Source organism: Colletotrichum paranaense, assembly GCF_030867605.1.
Source record: "Colletotrichum paranaense strain IMI 384185 chromosome Unknown Scaffold_1.1, whole genome shotgun sequence".
NCBI classification, from domain to species: Eukaryota; Fungi; Ascomycota; class Sordariomycetes; order Glomerellales; family Glomerellaceae; genus Colletotrichum; species Colletotrichum paranaense.
The window spans coordinates 2,829,152-2,846,107 of record NW_026848959.1 but is presented as its reverse complement, the minus strand read 5'-3'; the positions used below and the strand labels follow the sequence as shown (position 1 = coordinate 2,846,107).

Below are 16,956 nucleotides of genomic sequence, written 5' to 3'. Positions count from 1 at the left end.
GTCTCCCAAAGAGGCGCATCCGTAGATGACCTGCGACAGTCGATCATTCAGCTCAACTCCAAGCGTGGTTCCTTGCGGACACTGTACGCCGGAGTTGTGAGGCGGCCTCTATGGCCGTATGCTTGGCTTCCGAAACACTGTAAGTCAGGCATGCGACCCCTGTCCGCAAGGTCAACCAAGTCGCGATGCCGAACTCCCGCGACGATTTGTTGGATTCCCAGACCCCTGTTTGTAGTCGCAACGCATCCAGCTAGGTCAAGACTTTACTTGTGATGTTGAACGAGGGCATCCGTAATGTGGGAAAGCAAAAAATTAATGATCAATCATCTGAAGTTGCTCAGAGACATGCGATGAAAAGAGCGGGAGAAATAGATTGCGACGTATCTTGACGGTCAAAGTCTAATACGGAGACGAGAAGAACAAGGGAGTCAGAGAAGTTGTGGCATAGCTGTGACGAGATTCATGCAAAACTGAAACCGCTCTCCATCCTTCTGTTGACAGCTGTTGTGACTTGGACGACACCACTTGAGTCTTCGGCCGAATCCCCGGACATGTGCGACGGTTGTGAGTATTTGACATCAGCTTGTTCCGAAGGAAAAAAGCCGGTCGTTGCAATACTGATCGGACAGTAGGAGAAGTTGCCCGTTCCTTGACGTCGGGACAGCCGGGTTCCGATGGCTTATAAGCCCGGCTTGAGTTTGCGACTAGAGATACTTGCAGAAGTCAGCCCGTTGATAAGGCGTATCAAAGAGGCATCGTCAAACGTATTGGTATAGGAACCGAGCGAAGATTAGCGCCATCACTTGGCGAGGTCGATCTCTGCAAGCTAATCTCTTCAAGGCGTCGTTGCCTTGATTTTCCGTCCGAGATCCTGTTGGGACACATTCATCTTGCCAGGTATTGGCCATCCATCATCAAGCTCTCGGTTGACTGGCCAATACCATTTCATCGGAATTCCGATGATTCAGGGATCGAAGAAGCGATGAGAGAATGTGCGTGTGTGTATGTGTTCATGGGTAAGGTGAAATGAATGGTGGCTTGACAGCTGCCCAAATCTGCAAAAGGTGGAAAGCTCAAGGTGGAAGTAGATTCCCGAGCCAGGCACTGCCAGGATGCTGCTTAGTCACCACAACATACCCCGCTACCCCACTTGCCTGCTTGAATTTCTGAAATTTGCCAAGAGGCAGTGACAGTCCAAAAACTCACAAAGACTCACCGCCCGACCATTGCCCCCCCTATCACCGAAAGGCATCAGGTCCCCTTACGCGTCTTCGTACGTGTCAGCCACTGCTTACGATGTGAATGACTTCCTTTCCACGTTGTTCTACCAAACTCCATCTATGAGTCGCTCCTACCTGCGATTTTCTTCAATACCCCGTCACTCGTTGACTTCCTGCCGTTTTTTTCGTTTCTCTCATTTCCTTCCTAGTGATGATTTAGGGTCTTGATTACTTCCCTCTTTCGCATTTATAACCACGCAACGACTACATGACTACATACAACGATACACGACGATAAAATGCCAGAACACGATGCTCTTATTCTATCATTCTCACATTTACCGGATTTTCCGCGCGCTCCCGATGCTCTCCAAACGCTGAAGAAGGTGGCCTCCTTGGTCAAGCCCATCATGCGAGTTAGGGGGTGGAAGGTGCGAGAGCTAGCTGAGTTTTATCCAGATCAAGCAAACCTCCTCGGTATGTAAATCTCCTAAAAGTTCCATCAATCTACTAATTATGGTGTATTCAGGTTTGAATATTAACAGAGGTCAAAGAATCCTCGTCCGTCTACGTTATCCCAATGACCGATCACTCTTCCTACCTATAGAGCACGTAGTTGATACGATGCTTCACGAACTTTCACACATTGTATTTGGACCACACGATGGCAACTTCCATGCGCTATGGAACCAACTTCGAGACGAACACGAGTCGCTTATTCGAAAGGGATATACGGGTGAAGGATTTTTATCAGATGGACATCGCCTGGGAGGCGGCCGGATACCTATGCATGAAGCTAGACGACTTGCTAGAGCATCAGCTGAAAAGCGTCGCACCCTGACAAAGGGGTCAGGCCAGCGCCTTGGTGGCTCTGGACCTAGCATCGGTTCAGATATCCGGCGAACCATCGTGGGCGCAATAGAGCGCAGAAACACCACGCTGCAGGGATGCGGTAATACGAATCACAATGATAGGGAGATTCAACAAATCTCCGAGACAGCTACGAAGAACGGCTTCCGTACGCAGGCCGAAGAAGACGCGGCTAATGAAGCTGCAATTGCGCAAGCTCTCTGGGAACTGGTACAAGAAGAAGAGCGCCAACGGTACGGTGGTTACTTTATTCCGCCAACAGCGCAAAACCCTACTGGTAACGGTGGAGGATCCGTCATGGGAGATAACGAAAACAGGAGCAGTAGTCTTCCTCCGCCGATCCCAGGACCAGGAACGAGACCTCCATCGATACCAAGGCCAGAGACTCGGCCACCAGTTGTGTCTGCGCCGGTGCCCCAACCAGCTCCGCAACGGGGCTGGACATGCGGAGTCTGTACCCTCCATAATCCTTCAAGTTTTTTGTGCTGCGATGCGTGCGGCACAGAACGAGGTCAGGATCCTCAGCGTCAAGTGTGGACACCAAATGCTGAAAAGCGCGAACGCGAACGCGAACGCCAAAGGGCATCAATGGCCGCAACGACGAAGAGCACGACACAGCCTGCCACTATCGATCTCACAAGTAGCCCGCTCAGAGCCAGTAGCAGTAGAAAGCCTGGTAGCACCAATCAACGCCCCGAGCCAGTGAAACCCCTAACCTGGCAATGTTCGTATTGTGGGACGATGATGGAAAGGCAGTGGTGGACATGTTCGACGTGTGGAGTGATGAAAGACAATTCAGTCTGAGCGAGCGGGGAAGAGGCGAATTACATGGATGAACTCCGGCGGCAATGTAACGAGGAGGGCACATGAGCACGTGAAGGGGCCCTTTCTCTGGATCCTCAGGGTCCAAATGACGAAATGGCCGATATGATACCCTTGCAAGCGAAGGGATTTTGCTATGCCTGTACTGCATCATGTCGTCTGTTGCTTTGAGCGACAGATGTAAGGCTGCGTTACGAAATCGAGACGGAATGACATAATATCCCGCGACATCGAAAAGCGAGACGCAACCCACAACCTATTGTGACCCAGTGCTAGGTACGCTGACATGGCTGACAACTTAGAAGCAAAGTAAACGGGGAGGAATCGAGTCATTGTGTGGATTGCACACGGGTGGCATGCACCCAGCACATGTCAAGACAAAGATGCGCCATGATATGGAATCTTTCAGTGGCACGAACGAGCTACCCTCGAGCTACACTCGAGCTACTCTGCTTCTGTCTACGAGGTTGAACGACGTTTGGTTGCGTTCTGAGGATTCGGGAGAGAGGCCGACGACCAATCAAGACTGCTTATGCTAGGATGACGTCAACAACGGGCAGGGCAAGCACGCAGACACGCTCGGGCAGCGAAGCTCTGTCAAAAACAAGGGTGGTGCTGCACCAGGATGATTGGTTCTCACCACCAAGGGCAGGGTCAGATGATCTGCGTTGTACCACGCAGCTTTAGAGTCTCTGGTGGCACTGAAGGCGCACCGATATGGAGAAGACGACCAGGGCCCTGGTCGAGTCTGTGGCCATCCCGGTCTAGGCGTCTTGAGTGCCTGCGGGCTAGACCCGTTCGAGCTGTAGATCTACGATCGATGGGGAGACCGTGAGGTCTAGACGCAGGGCAAATTTGTCACCGACAACGCCAGTCGGAGATAGTCAAAGCCCAAGTCTTTGCGTTTATCCGAATTCAGCGTAGTAGACATCACTTCCAAGTATCAAGAGCTTATGAGTGGATGAGCCAATGCGGGAAAAAGACTCACCGAACGATGATCTGTGCCGCATCCACGAGGGACGAAGCGAAGACCGAATAGCCTCGAATATGCAATTGGAGAGCATCGCCGGCTACACAGCATGATCGCTTCTCAACAGAGGACACCCAACTACAGTCTACAATTCGATGTATGGACGAGGACAGGCGAACGTCACACGCGTCAAACCGAACTGACGGGATCGCCCGGGTACGCGACGGGTATAGAGAGGGTTGAGGCAGTCAGCTCCTTGTCTGTCATTATGGCCTCATATTTCTGCGGCAGATGGGAACAGCGAAAGGAGTTTCAACGGCGCGACAGTCTCGACAATCGATCTGCCACCAGTCGATTATTGGCGAGAAAGAGATCAGCTTGCGACAAGGTTGATGAGCAAGACCACGCTTAACTGCAAGCTCGCTACCAAGCTGCGTCTCCCTCAGGGTCTACGAATTGGTACACGGACATGAATCCCCAGGCTTTAGCTAGCGCCAGACGTTTTCCATCAGCTGTCGATGCCTGTTCACCAACTGCTGGTCCCTGGTCGAACCCCAATGCGAAGGGACGAAGGGCCTGAAATACCTCGATTATGACCGTGGATCGGTTCTAGAAATCAGACTGGGACTGACAGGAACAAGCGCAACATTCTGTTTCGACAATTAAGAAAAGACTGAGACATTGGCGGAAGTAACCAGTGGCTGAACCAATTTCTCGACGGTTGGGGGTGCCGAGCGACACACCTGACGGACCCGGCCAGACACGCGGATCGTAGCAAGACAAAGAAGGGATCAGCACACGAGAATGTCGCTCACAGAAAAGAATGTCCCGAAGGTCGACCAGGAAGCAGGTGGTTGTGGTGGTGGTGTGTGCTGTGCCTCTCTTACACAGTAGGTCAGGGTCCTTCTCTACAGCGGCATGGGGCGCCTATCTTTACTTCACTTGGGGCAATATTCCATTCTTGCTAGCTCTTTCGAGTTGACCCATCCGGACCCCATCATGTCCCATATTCGAGGTTTGCTTCGTCCGTTGAGGGATCTTCTTCTGCCGTCACCGTCGTGGTTTTACGGCCCACACAGCAGCAGCAGCAAGGCGAATATTGGCCCGGCGCGTACTTCTGTCGCATTTGGGGGCCTCGGCTTGGGAAGCACGACAGCAGAGCAGCAGTGGATTATGATATCCATCACAGTCCGATATTGGCCTCTCCCTCCACGGTGGAGAAGCAGCTGGGCAACACATCGAGGACGCCGTACACGAACCTGGCCGGAGCCTCAATCCGTCGTCCGGGCTTGATTAACATTGTGGATGTTTGTGGGCGTACGCCGGCAACAAGACGGGAGGAGATGGTGCCATGCGCATGGAAGGGGGAGGTGCAGAAGATGTGAGGTGGTTTAGTGCATAATGTGGGTGTACTCTGATGTTACACGAAAACCGACAGTTGGCGAGTACTTGGAGGGCACGGAGTACCAAACCACGAAAAAGAAAAAAAAAATGACAATCTGCGACATCACTCGGATGAGGTATGTGATTGACGGACGAATGGCATGGATTGGGCCGCAGAGACGAACGGGAAGATCCCCACGCGGGAAGGGTCTGGACAGAGTTGAAACATGGAAGCAGGCCGGCGCTCGTGGTGCCTGGTGTCTCGAGCAGCTGCTTGTCCAAGGGGAATCCCTCACGGAGAGCAGTTGAATGTTGGAAATGTCGGGCGATTTTAATCAGCAAGAAGTGGGAAAAGAAGGCACAGCGACAGGGCATGACGAGTTTGACGGGCTGGGCAGAAAGGAGCATCGCTGCCATGGCTGGTGCCTCAGCTGTGGGCAGACCGCAGGGCGAGCGAGCGATCCACTCTGTACCTGCGAAGTGCCTTGCCTACCCACTCGACTACTGCGTACTCCGTATGCGATGGATAGGTACCGCCATTTCCATAATCCCAGCGGGCAGGTGTTGGAGACGACCCACTGGAGGATAGTGGATATGGAGGGCGTCATGGGTGGGCAGACCGCTCAATGTGCCTGTCCCCGTTCATCGAGATGGCCTTGTACTGCGTATTGCGGTGGTTAGGTACCTAGCGGGTACTTAGTAGTCCGGATTAAGTAAGATACCTGGAGATACGTACCTGTTGTCGGAATCAGATTTCGATGGTTTCCTGATTGAACTTGTGCATCCCCCATCCACTTTCCCATCCACCTCGTGGCCAAATAAAAAGCCTGCCTGCTGGAGGTCAGAAGTATCTCTGTACCTGGCGGGTCTGGGTACGAGGATATCCAGCAAACCGAGAGTAACCTAGGATGCGTGACATGATATGCAGCAAAGAAGGGCACAAGTTCTCGTACCGTTCAAGTCCCGTCCGTACCTAAGGTAGGTATGTTAAGGTGCACCCCGTTTCTCGCATCCAATCCCACAGTCCCGTTCGTTCCCCCCTCTGGCGTCTGGCCACCGCCGCTGTCACAGCATGACGATCGCTTTCTCTCCCTGAGCACCTAACTTGTCGCGCACGCTGTCTGGAACGCCGGCCAAGCGCATTGGAATCAGTCCAACAGAGGAACGGGCAGTGAGAGTTTTTCTGATTAGTCGCCTCCCGCTTCCCCGCCCGCCGGCACAGAACTCGCGAGACTTGGGATGCCCAACGGCAGCAGTGACTAAGTACCTAGAAGACGAGAGCGAGGAAGAGGCGGCGGCGGGGGGGGGGGGGGGCTCCAAGGTAAGGTATGATTCGCATCCAGCAGAAACATTGCCCAGTCCGAAGTTGCCTCCACGTTTGTCCCGTCCTTGAACCTTTCCCCTCCTCTGTTTTGGTCTGCTCGTCTGTCCTCGTGTGCTTCTATCCGTACCTGTGTAGAGTAGGTGGTCACTACCTCATTGTCTAGCGTAGGCAGGTAGGCAGGTAGGTACTGTCCCGGTCCGTTCATGAACAAAACCCACGAGCTCAATCATCGATCCACACAACTCAGGTCCAGTCCGGTTCTGGCCCAATTTGTCCCACCGCTCATCCCACTGCTGCCACCTCTTGGGATAATGCTCCCCTTTCATCCCCCCAGTCCCGGTCGCGGTCCCATCTTGCTGTAGCTTACGGGCTTGTTCCCCCGGGCCTCAGCTTTGGTGCCCATGTTCCTCCATGTTCTCCCCCCCGAGTTACCTTACGGATACCTGCCTAAGCAACTAAGCACTGTTAAGCTACCTACTGCGTATGCTACCTACCTTACAAGGCCCCCCCAGACGTTGCATGGGTTCGACCACCACTCCTCCTGCGTCTTGATGCTTGATCACCGACGACACCACTGGGCAGGGTAAGGGGAACCATTCATATTCACTCAAACAAAGTTTGGACTATGACGGCCCCATCCCTTGTCCTTTCCTGCCAATCCTGACTACGAAGTACTACCTACGGGATACACACGCTTCCATTCACTGCCCATTTCGTACCTACAGTCAGCTCGGTTCCTGTCTTTTCCCATTGAATTCCTGTCTTCCATCCTACTGTACCGTTTGTTTGTCTATCCGATCTCTTCAGGTCTGTTTAGCCTGACTTCCATGACTTGACCACCCTTTGGTTTGTCTCTGCTCTACCTACCTACTCTGTCTCTCCGCATTTGTTCTCTCGGTCCAAGCAGTGTCCATCCATTGTGAGTGAGCTTGAATCCCCTTCCCCCCGACCCTTCTTTAGTTGTTTCTCCTTCCCCAGAACCCCTCCCTCCGTCATCCAGATACCTACCCTAGATCCAGTATCTGCACCTACCTAAGGTACTCACTTTCGCTCTTTCTCTCTCTCTCTTCTAATTCCGTGTGCCCCCTTCGGAGCCAAGACGACCCAGGGCGCACACGACTCCTGCAAACTACTGCACACTGGCGTCTGTAGCTGACGAGCGGCAATTGTTCCCCTCGCTTCGCTTCCCCAACCTCAACTCGTCGTCACTTCGCACCTGCTTTTCTACATACTTTTGTTAATTACTTACATTTTGTATCTTCATTTGCCATTCCCATTCCCATCTCACTGTGGCGTTTCAAAGCAGCTTCCTTAGCCCTTTCTCACCAGCTTCTGTGCTATGTTCTAGACCTCCCCACACCACTTCCGGAATCCAAGCCGCCATCCGACCATCTCATCCTCTGTCTCTCTCGTCCGCTCATCTATCCATCCGAGACTACCTACCTTACTACACGAGACACACACACACACACACTTACGCACACACGTATGTACACTCAATCTCACACCCTCTATCTCAGGCCCCATCTTAGTAAGCCCCGGCCGCTATTGCTTGTTGTTGCACTTCCACCTTTCTTCCCCACCTCCGACTTTCATCTCTGCCGCCTCTTTTTCGAAGCCGCCGTTTGCAGTCGAGTTCAAACCGAGCGGGAATCTCTGCACCTGCGCCCCAACATTCTATTTTCCTTCGCCTTGCCCGGTGCCCCAGTTCCTCGTTATCTAGGTAGCTTCCTGGCCCTGTTTGCGCCTTGGTCAAGCCCGACCAGCCCCAGCCGCCGTTGTCGCTTCTACCCATTGCCACTGCCACTATTACTGCTCGTAGCTGCCGCTTTTCTTCCCGCACGAAATTGGGAAGGCTTGTGAACTAACGGACAACAAGAAGAAGCAAGGCGCTTGAGCTTTTCTTTCGTCCGCCCCCAGTGCCGAACTGCGCCTCGACTGCTCACAATTAGAGCACATTCCCAAGCGAAGCGTACAGCCGGAGACGGGTCCTTACTCCGGCGGTCCAGAACGCACACCCTCCACGCAGACAAGGCGCCGCGCCATGCTTTGCTCCGCCTTCTACTCCCCCACGATTCTCTAGCATTCTGCCGCCGCCGCTGTCGCCGCTTGTTACGTCTTTGTCACTGCCTGACCTGCTCACACCGACAAATCTGTTTCCAACTACTCCGGCTCCGTGGGCACCTGACGACGAGGGTTGCAACTTCATCACCCACCCGCGGTCCGAACTTCAACTCTGTAAACCTAACCCAACCTAACCTATACCACGCTTCTACACCGAGGTTCACCTGCGAGCCGCAGCTTCCCATGCGTTGGCCACCGCCGAAATGCCACCTCCCGAACCTGTTATCACCAGCAGTCATGCTCGAGACAGCGGTCCAGTAGTTTCACCTCTCAAAACTGCAGTACCATCCCACAAACCCAGTCCTCCGGAATCACGGCCTTCTACCGGAGAGAGCGGTTTCAACTTTGACGCATCACCGTCACCACCAGAAGATTCCGGACCTATACGCAGCGATGGCGCCCCGAGTACGACCAGCAGCGGCCGCTTCTTTCGCGAGAACTTCAAGATGGGGTCCGGTGAAGGCAAACGGTCACATTCAGCTAGTCCCTTTCGCATATCGATGCCTTTTATCACGCCCGGGCAGCTCGCATTTTCCGCCATGCAGTATTTGCCAGTTCCGATACTGGTACTGAATAATCTCAAGACTGTAGTTCTCGCCAACGAAGCTATGGGGAGGATGCTTGGAATGACAAACGATTCGGCCGAAGACAACTCATACATTGCCGAGAGGTTGAGAGGGCAGTCCTTATCACAGGTTGGTATCGACATGATCCAGGAAGGTCGTCCAGTTTGGGTGGGCTGGGAGGCGTTTTTGGATTCCCTCGTTCTCGAAATGGGCGCAAATCAGACATCAAAAGACGCCGCGGATATGTTCGGCCAAGGTCAGGGTGGCGAGGCGACGCCGACCCCGGATTCGCTCGCCCCGCCATTACCGGACCATCCAACGGGCCCATGCTTGGTTAAAGATGCCGTGGTGGATGTCATTATCTCCCGCAAGGAGTTGGGGAAGCCGGGATTCGATCCCCGGGCCAAGGGCTGGGGATCGGATCATCAAGTTTACGCCAAAATGATTGTTACGATATGGGAGATTGAGGATCACCAAGTCTACTTCACCCTGACTTTCACCAGCACAAATTCTCCACCATCTCAGCCAGCACTGGGCCGCAAAGCGGTCGCGCGACCCAATATGCTGGAGCAAGCAGACCGCAAGACGATATCCAATTCGAACCCACCCTCCGTCAGTTCCAGCCACGACTCGAGCTCACCATCTTTCCGCGTTAGCCCGAGCGCTGTATCGCTCTCGTCGAGTCCGTTTCCGCCGATGGGTCCGCCTTCTACTGCCGTCCATGCGAGCTCGCCCTCGATTCTGCAGAAGATGATTCTCATGAAAGATGCTTTGCTCGATAACACGGAAATGCCCATCCTTGCGATGTGGAAGGATGGAAGCGTGACATTCCCGAATCGCGCCGCTCGAATACTATTAAGGCAAGAAAGCGACCTGGAAAAATCATTAGACGGATTCGATTTGCTACCGGGTTGGACAATTTGGGACCAGGACTTTGAGAGAGAGTTGGATGTGAGCGAGTATCCCATTTCGGTACTCCTCAGAACAGAGACGCCTTTCACCAACATGCGCGTTGGTATGATTGACCATATGAATAACAAGATTGTCTACGACGCACTCGGGGAGGCCATCCGAGATGACAGCACCGGCGAATTTTTGGCCGGCGTCGTCACTTTTAGAGATATCACCAAGATGAAGGAAGAAATCGTCGAGATCAGAGAGAGGGACGAGGAACGCTTCAAGCTGATATGCGACACTATGCCCCAACTCGTCTGGACGGCTAAACCAGATGGTTATCACGACTTTTTTAACACTCGGTGGTACTCATACACGGGCCTCACTCCCGAGGAGTCAATGGGCTTGGGATGGAAGCATCCATTTCACCCGGACGATATACCGGAAAGTGCTAGGCGATGGAAGCATTCTTTGGAAACCGGCAACCCTTACGTGACGGAGTACCGATGCCGCAGCAAGACCGGCGAATGGAGGTGGATGCTGGGCAGAGCTCTACCGCAGAGAAACAAAGAGACAGGCGAGATAGAAAAGTGGTTTGGAACTTGCACCGATGTCAACGAAAGCATCGAGGCCAAACTCGCTGCTAGGAGTACCCGACAGCAGCTACTGAGCGTTCTTGCGCATTCCCAAGTCACCATCTTTACCGTCGACACTGACCTGAAACTCACCATGTTGGAAGGTGCGCTGATGTGGGACAGCAATGGGGATGACACTGCCGCTAACCAACCGACTTGGTTCCTCGGCCAAAACATGTACGAGGTCTTCAACCGACTCAACCCACAACTCAAGACTGGGGAACGCCCCAAATTCCTCCGCCCTGTTGAAGATATCTTGGCAGGCGGAAAGACGGAGGAGGTGGCGGAGCACGGCATGGACGGACACTGGTACCGGACAAGATTCTTGCCTATTCTCGGCAAAAAGACAAAGGATGCTATCGTGAGCAACGAGACACGCATCGAAGGCGTCATCGGAGTCATTATGGACGTGAGTGAGCTAAAGGAAAAGGCTGAAGATTTGGAAGAGGAATCTCGTGAGAAGAAGCAGGCGATGGCGAACGAGGCGGCCGCAAAGGAAGCAAACAGGCTCAAGAGCCAATTCCTCGCCAACGTAAGTGAAATGCGGTATGGCAGTCCATGAAAGCAGGGACTAATCAGTTGATAGATGTCACACGAGATCCGAACTCCCATTACTGGCGTCATCGGAATGGCCGAGTTGTTGAGGGATATGGAACTTGACGGCGAACAGACCGAATACGTCGAAAATATCCAGAGGTCGGCGAATGCTCTCTTGACGGTCATCAACGATATTCTCGATTTCTCAAAGGTCGAATCCGGACGTCTCGATATCGAAGAAGTCCAGTTTTCCCTCTCAGTCATTGTTACGGATGTCAGTAAGATGCTGAGTTTTGCTGCAGAGCGAAAAAATCTGGACTTCCGATCCGACATATCGAAAGAAATCGAGAGGGATCTGGTTGTTATTGGTGACCCCGGTCGTGTACGCCAGATCATTACGAATCTTTTGACCAACAGCATCAAATTCACCAACCAAGGTTACGTCAAGTTTTCGGTGCAGAAGGAGAAGGAGACGTCGGACAGCATTGTCGTCAAATTCATCGTTGAGGATAGCGGTATCGGAATCGAGGAGGAGGTACGGAAGAAGCTATTTCAACCCTTCAGCCAGGGGGATGCTTCGACAGCGAGAAAATTTGGTGGCACGGGCTTGGGTCTGACGATTTGCAAGAACCTTCTCGAGTTGATGCATGGAGAAATGACGCTAGAATCCGCCCTGGGCAACGGAACAGTGGCAACATTCTGGGTTCCCTTCAGCAAGCCCCAAAACCAAAGGGCACCGCTTGTCGAGATTGGTTCTCTTCCGGACAGGCTGCAGTCTGAAATGAGCGTCTCTTGCCACAGTTCCGAGTTTGAACAGCTTCTGAACACGCCGCCCGCCTCTGGAGAGTCCTCGCAATTCCTAACCGACAAACACAAATCCCCATCACGACGACTCTCGGTACGGACACCGCCGGCTTCGGACGAGGAGTTGTTGCCACATGCTGAACGTGCCAAAATCCGCGTTCTTGTCGTCGAGGATAAGTGAGTGTTGATTTCTATTGGCCACGTTACGGTATATGCTAACCATTTCTCAGTGCGATTAACCAGCAAATCGCAACCAAGACGATTATGAAACTTGGCTTTGCGGTGACAGCAGCATGGAACGGAAAAGACGCCCTCGAATACATGTCGGCAGCACAACAAGGCAAGCACAGCAAGCCAGATATCATATTGATGGACGTACAAATGCCAGTCATTGACGGCTACAAGTGTACACATCTCCTGCGCCACCACCTACCGTACAAGGCCTACGTACAAGATGTACCAATTGTGGCGATGACGGCATCAGCGATTCAAGGCGACAAGGAGAAGTGCACCCGAGCAGGAATGGACGATTATCTCGCCAAGCCAGTCAAGAGCAAGACGCTGGAAAGGATGCTTGTCCGATGGAGCTTGATGAAGAGGTCGCAACAAACAACATACAGGGAATCAGATGGGTCCATGTCTGATTGCTCAGACACCGCTGCGCACTGCAGCAACGCCGACATTCCTGGCGTAGCACATGACCACCCAGATCCTACGCCTCCCGACTCAACAGAAGCCGTGGCGCCTTCGAGCCGCAAACGAGAGCAAAGCCAGGAGACGGATCGTGAAAGTCGGGGCGATCCGGTGACACCCAGGCCTCTTACCAGGAACAACTCGTATGAGCCGTCACCATTCGACTCCCCAAACGTGGCGGAATCCATCAAGCCAATAAGGCGCTCCGAGACTGATGAGCTTGCTTTGCAAGCACAGCAAGGCAAGCTTATGGAGGCCGCCGGCGGAAAGAAGCTTCCGCGACGGGGAGAATCCTTCCAGACGGTGGTGGCCGGGGATTCCTTGACGGAGGAAAACGTGGAAAAGTTGGAAAAGGAGGAACACAAGCGGAGGTCATAGACATTGGAGAGTTCTCACAGCATCCTACTTTTTTTTCAAGTGCTTTCCAAGGGGGAAGACACTCACTGCCACACAGCGAGGTGCATGGCGCGCCCGGTCACTGTTTTTATGCTTACAGACGTAACACACAAGAGGATTGTACATATGGAAACAGAGAAATCAGGAAGGACGAAAGATTGGGGAGGGAGAGGGGAACGCGAACAGGTCACGTTGCATCTTGGCATTTCGATCGGCGTATAGGGGTGGGTTGGATTTTGACGAAGCAATGGGAAGAACCGGAACTGCTGAAAACACAAAAATGCGAGCGACGTGGTTTGTGGCTATACATATTCGGAAACCGATAGAATTGGGGGTCACGGGAGTCGAGGGGTTTCTTGACGAGATTCTGTCTGCCTGCTGCTTACGAGCCCAGGTTTGTTCTTTTATCTTAGTACAATTCTAGTCGATAATGACAGGAAATCGAAATCGAAACTTGATACAAATGAAATTCTTTCCTCTATATCATTTCTTTGGTTTAGAGATGTGTTACGGTGTTGAGGGGTTTGGTTGGTCCCCTGGATTTGCTAGGTGTGAAGGTGTAGGGTCCTCGGGAAGCGCTGTCGTTATTTCTTTTGTCTCGATGTTTTTTTTTCCCATGGGATGTCTGATTGTCTGTCCACCCAGGGAAACGAAGCGAAACCGAGTGAGAGTTTGTGTTTGATCAGATCTAGACTTTTTAGTTGATGGCGGAGGGTTGGGTATCCGAGCGTGCCGTGGGTGGGATGTTGAATTTGGGAGGAGGGGGGATGGGGGGAAGTTCGGAGTCTGATCCGGTGAGCATGGATTAGGGGTTCTCGTCAACGCCTGCGGCAGGGGGGGGGGGCATTGGGCGTTGTATGGTGAACAGAGTATGGTGTACATATGTAGGTATGCGGGTGATTTTTTACTCTTTGTTTATTAGAGTTTCCGAGATCTGGGGCTTGGCGTGGGAGGTTTGGATGTTTGCAGGGCTGTGCTGGGGTGGATCGTGAAGGGTACTCTGGGATTGGGCCTGCCTTTTCGAGTCGGGGTGTGTGAGTGCGAATATGTAGGAAGGGGGGGGGGGTTAGAGTTGGGGATAAAAAGAATGGATTTGGATTTCTGGGATGGAGGGTTCCGGAGGGTTGGGTCGGTGTGCTTTGTGTGGGCGGATGGGTGGATGGATGTGAGTGAGTGTGAGTGTGGATGGGGAGATGGGTGGTGGTGCGTGCCGTGGAGTGACTCGAGCGGGTTGTGTGGTTTACGGCGATATGTTCATCGATGTATCGCGAGGATGATATATATAGGTCCGATCTTGTTCTTCGCCCTCATCGCGACTCACTTCCTCCTACCATCACGACCCAAGAAGCCTCACAATCTCACTACTCCCGATCCTCACCGCCGGATCCCTCTCCAACATCCTCCCAAGCAATTCTTTCTCAGCATCCCTACTACCGCTCAACGACGTCCTCAGCTCCTCGATACTATCTAACCACGCCACCATTTCTTGCTTGACAGCTTCATCTTCAAATACGTGGGGCAGGATCCAGGAGCCTGTGGGTAGAGGGATGTATCCGAAGCAGAAGAGGAGGGTGACGCCTAGTCCCCAGATATCGGAGGCGTGGGATTTGTGGCGGTGGAGGAATTCGGGGGGTGCGTAGGGGGGTGTGCCGGAGGGGGACCAGATGTTGAGGGAGGGGGAGGGGGAGGTTGATGAAGAGGGGAGGGTGATGGCGGCGCCGAAGTCGAGGAGGACTGCGTGGGGTTGTGGGTGTTCTTCTCTTTGGGTAGGATGGAGAGAGGGGGAGAAGAAGATTATGTTTTCTGGTTTGACGTCGTCGTGGATTATGTTGCAGGTTGAGTGCAGGTGAGATAGGGCTGACGCGATTTGGGACCAGATTGCGAGGGCGTCGGAGTGGGAGAGGGTGCAGATTGAGGTTTTTGGGTTGATGTATTTTTCTAGGCTGTGGCCGGCTTCATGGCGGAGGGTTATCGTTGGTGGGGAGGGGGTTGAGGTTAGGAGTTGGGATATATTTGGCTGTTTGGGAGTGTAAGTTGGAATGGAAGTGACTTTAGGTGGAAGTAGGCTATGTTTTGGGGAGGTGGAAGCGGGAAGGTATGGGTGTATGGTAAGTAGGTAGGTAGGTGTAAATGGTACGTACGTGACCTCTGGCGAGGTTGAGAGCTTCGACTTCTTTGCGCCAGCGGTGGTGGGTTCTTGGGGTTTCGGGGAAGTTGAATCTTTTTATGACTGCTGGAAGGTTGTTGTATGTCGTGGACTCGATTACAGAGTGGTATGTTGTTGCGATTATATTTGAGGGCATGTTGATTGGGTTGTCGATTTGGGAACTCTCTGTTGCGGTTTCCATGGTTGAGCTGGGACAGACATTCAATGGAATTCTGCCTGATTACCACAGGAACTGACTTCTGTATTAGTACTCGTTACAAGATGAGACCTTGGTATCGGACGATATTGGATGTCAGATGCCAAGGTATTTGAGGAAAATGAACTGGCGCGGCAAGGCCGAAGAGATGCCGTTTTCGGGCTCAAGTGCGGGGTGACTCACGCCGATAGTATCCTGCGGGATGTATCCACCCGGGCCGCTGTGGAGCACCCGAGTCCGGGGTACTTTCGGATGAAGCGGCACTCCACGGGGAGTCGGTCCGGACGCCAAAGGTAACGTCAACCTACCTGACCTTACGTTGCCTACGGTAGACATAGTCTTGGATTATCCGTACTGCAGGCGATTTCTCGTGCGCATAGCATGACAAGGTATGCTCTGCATGTATCCCGAACCACCGCCAGTCAGCTTTAGCCATCATGCAGGCAACCAACGGGCAAACCAACATGAGCAGCATCCCGACCAACCGGCCGCATAGGATAACCGCCCAGCTTCAACCAATAGTTACGGCACAGCCCCATAAACACGAAGATCATAGCCCCTCGGATGTTCCCCTCATTTCTTGCCATTGCGTTCTCACCCCCAGCCCGACTTTTTACCAATCTTTGTCTTTCTTCTCCTCTCACGACTCAACAGCCAAAACTCGCTCCTGTTTCACACAACCAACAAATTTCTCAGAAACAGAGGCATCACTCGCGATGGCTGAAGCCCTCGGGGTAGCTTCAAGCGTCATCGCTGTCGTCGAATTGACAGGGAAAGTCGCAGGAGCCTCGATCAAGCTCGTCAACCTGTGGAAAGAGATCAAAAATGTCCCAGATGCGCTGCTTGAGAAGGCCGAGCGGCTCAGGGACTTTGAAGACTTTCTTCTGGAGACAGAGAGCCAGGCTGCCGATAGTCCTATGCCCCAACGAGCTTGGAACAGTGCTCTCTTGCAAAAGTATATCTCCAGAACCCGGGCTGCGTTGAAGGACCTGCAGGAGACGGTCGATCAGCTGTACGCCCGGGTCACAGATCCACGAAAGTTCAAGAGAAATCTGGCATCGACAAAGGCCGTTCTTCGAAAGGAGGACCTTTCTGCTTTGGACTCGAAGCTCAATTTGGCGTTGGAGCTTTTCAAGCTGGCTCGCGAGCAGTATTTGACGCATGTGAATTCTTTCACCAATCACTCTACTAGGAAGCTGACTGTCTTTACCAAGATCACTGATGTCATACTCTGTGATGCTTCAATTGCAGCAGTCGTCTGATATTAGGTCTATTCAGATGTCCTCTGGAAAAGTCGCTAGTCGAGGTCAAGCTGAGGACACCTCGGTTGACTGCGGCACGAACACCAACCAATC

General features: G+C 52.8%; 6 protein-coding genes across 6 annotated transcripts; 4 read left to right on the top strand and 2 right to left on the bottom strand.

Moving 5' to 3' along the window:
• Positions 1 to 1,519: 1,519 nt before the first annotated feature.
• On the top strand, positions 1,520 to 2,894 carry CPAR01_01003 (WLM domain-containing protein; the record flags this gene model as incomplete). Its single annotated transcript, XM_060485293.1, has 2 exons — positions 1,520 to 1,697; positions 1,750 to 2,894. The coding sequence occupies 2 exons, from the start codon at positions 1,520 to 1,522 to the stop codon at positions 2,892 to 2,894; spliced, it is 1,323 nt and encodes a 440-aa protein (XP_060356150.1).
• Positions 2,895 to 5,175: 2,281 nt separating this feature from the next.
• On the bottom strand, positions 5,176 to 5,682 carry CPAR01_01002 (uncharacterized protein; the record flags this gene model as incomplete). Its single annotated transcript, XM_060485292.1, has 1 exon — positions 5,176 to 5,682. One exon carries the CDS (start codon positions 5,680 to 5,682, stop codon positions 5,176 to 5,178), a length of 507 nt encoding a protein of 168 aa, XP_060356149.1.
• Positions 5,683 to 8,077: 2,395 nt separating this feature from the next.
• CPAR01_01001 (uncharacterized protein) lies at positions 8,078 to 8,452 on the top strand (the record flags this gene model as incomplete). The annotated part of the gene is made up of 1 exon (XM_060485291.1): positions 8,078 to 8,452. One exon carries the CDS (start codon positions 8,078 to 8,080, stop codon positions 8,450 to 8,452), a length of 375 nt encoding a protein of 124 aa, XP_060356148.1.
• A 464-nt stretch (positions 8,453 to 8,916) lies between these two features.
• CPAR01_01000 (hsp90-like protein) lies at positions 8,917 to 13,220 on the top strand (the record flags this gene model as incomplete). Its single annotated transcript, XM_060485290.1, has 3 exons — positions 8,917 to 11,340; positions 11,395 to 12,326; positions 12,380 to 13,220. The coding sequence occupies 3 exons, from the start codon at positions 8,917 to 8,919 to the stop codon at positions 13,218 to 13,220; spliced, it is 4,197 nt and encodes a 1,398-aa protein (XP_060356147.1).
• A 1,351-nt stretch (positions 13,221 to 14,571) lies between these two features.
• CPAR01_00999 (uncharacterized protein) lies at positions 14,572 to 15,586 on the bottom strand (the record flags this gene model as incomplete). Its single annotated transcript, XM_060485289.1, has 2 exons — positions 14,572 to 15,255; positions 15,380 to 15,586. 2 exons carry the CDS (start codon positions 15,584 to 15,586, stop codon positions 14,572 to 14,574), a joined length of 891 nt encoding a protein of 296 aa, XP_060356146.1.
• A 731-nt stretch (positions 15,587 to 16,317) lies between these two features.
• Positions 16,318 to 16,863, top strand: CPAR01_00998 (uncharacterized protein; the record flags this gene model as incomplete). The annotated part of the gene is made up of 1 exon (XM_060485288.1): positions 16,318 to 16,863. The coding sequence occupies one exon, from the start codon at positions 16,318 to 16,320 to the stop codon at positions 16,861 to 16,863; it is 546 nt and encodes a 181-aa protein (XP_060356145.1).
• Positions 16,864 to 16,956: the final 93 nt, after the last annotated feature.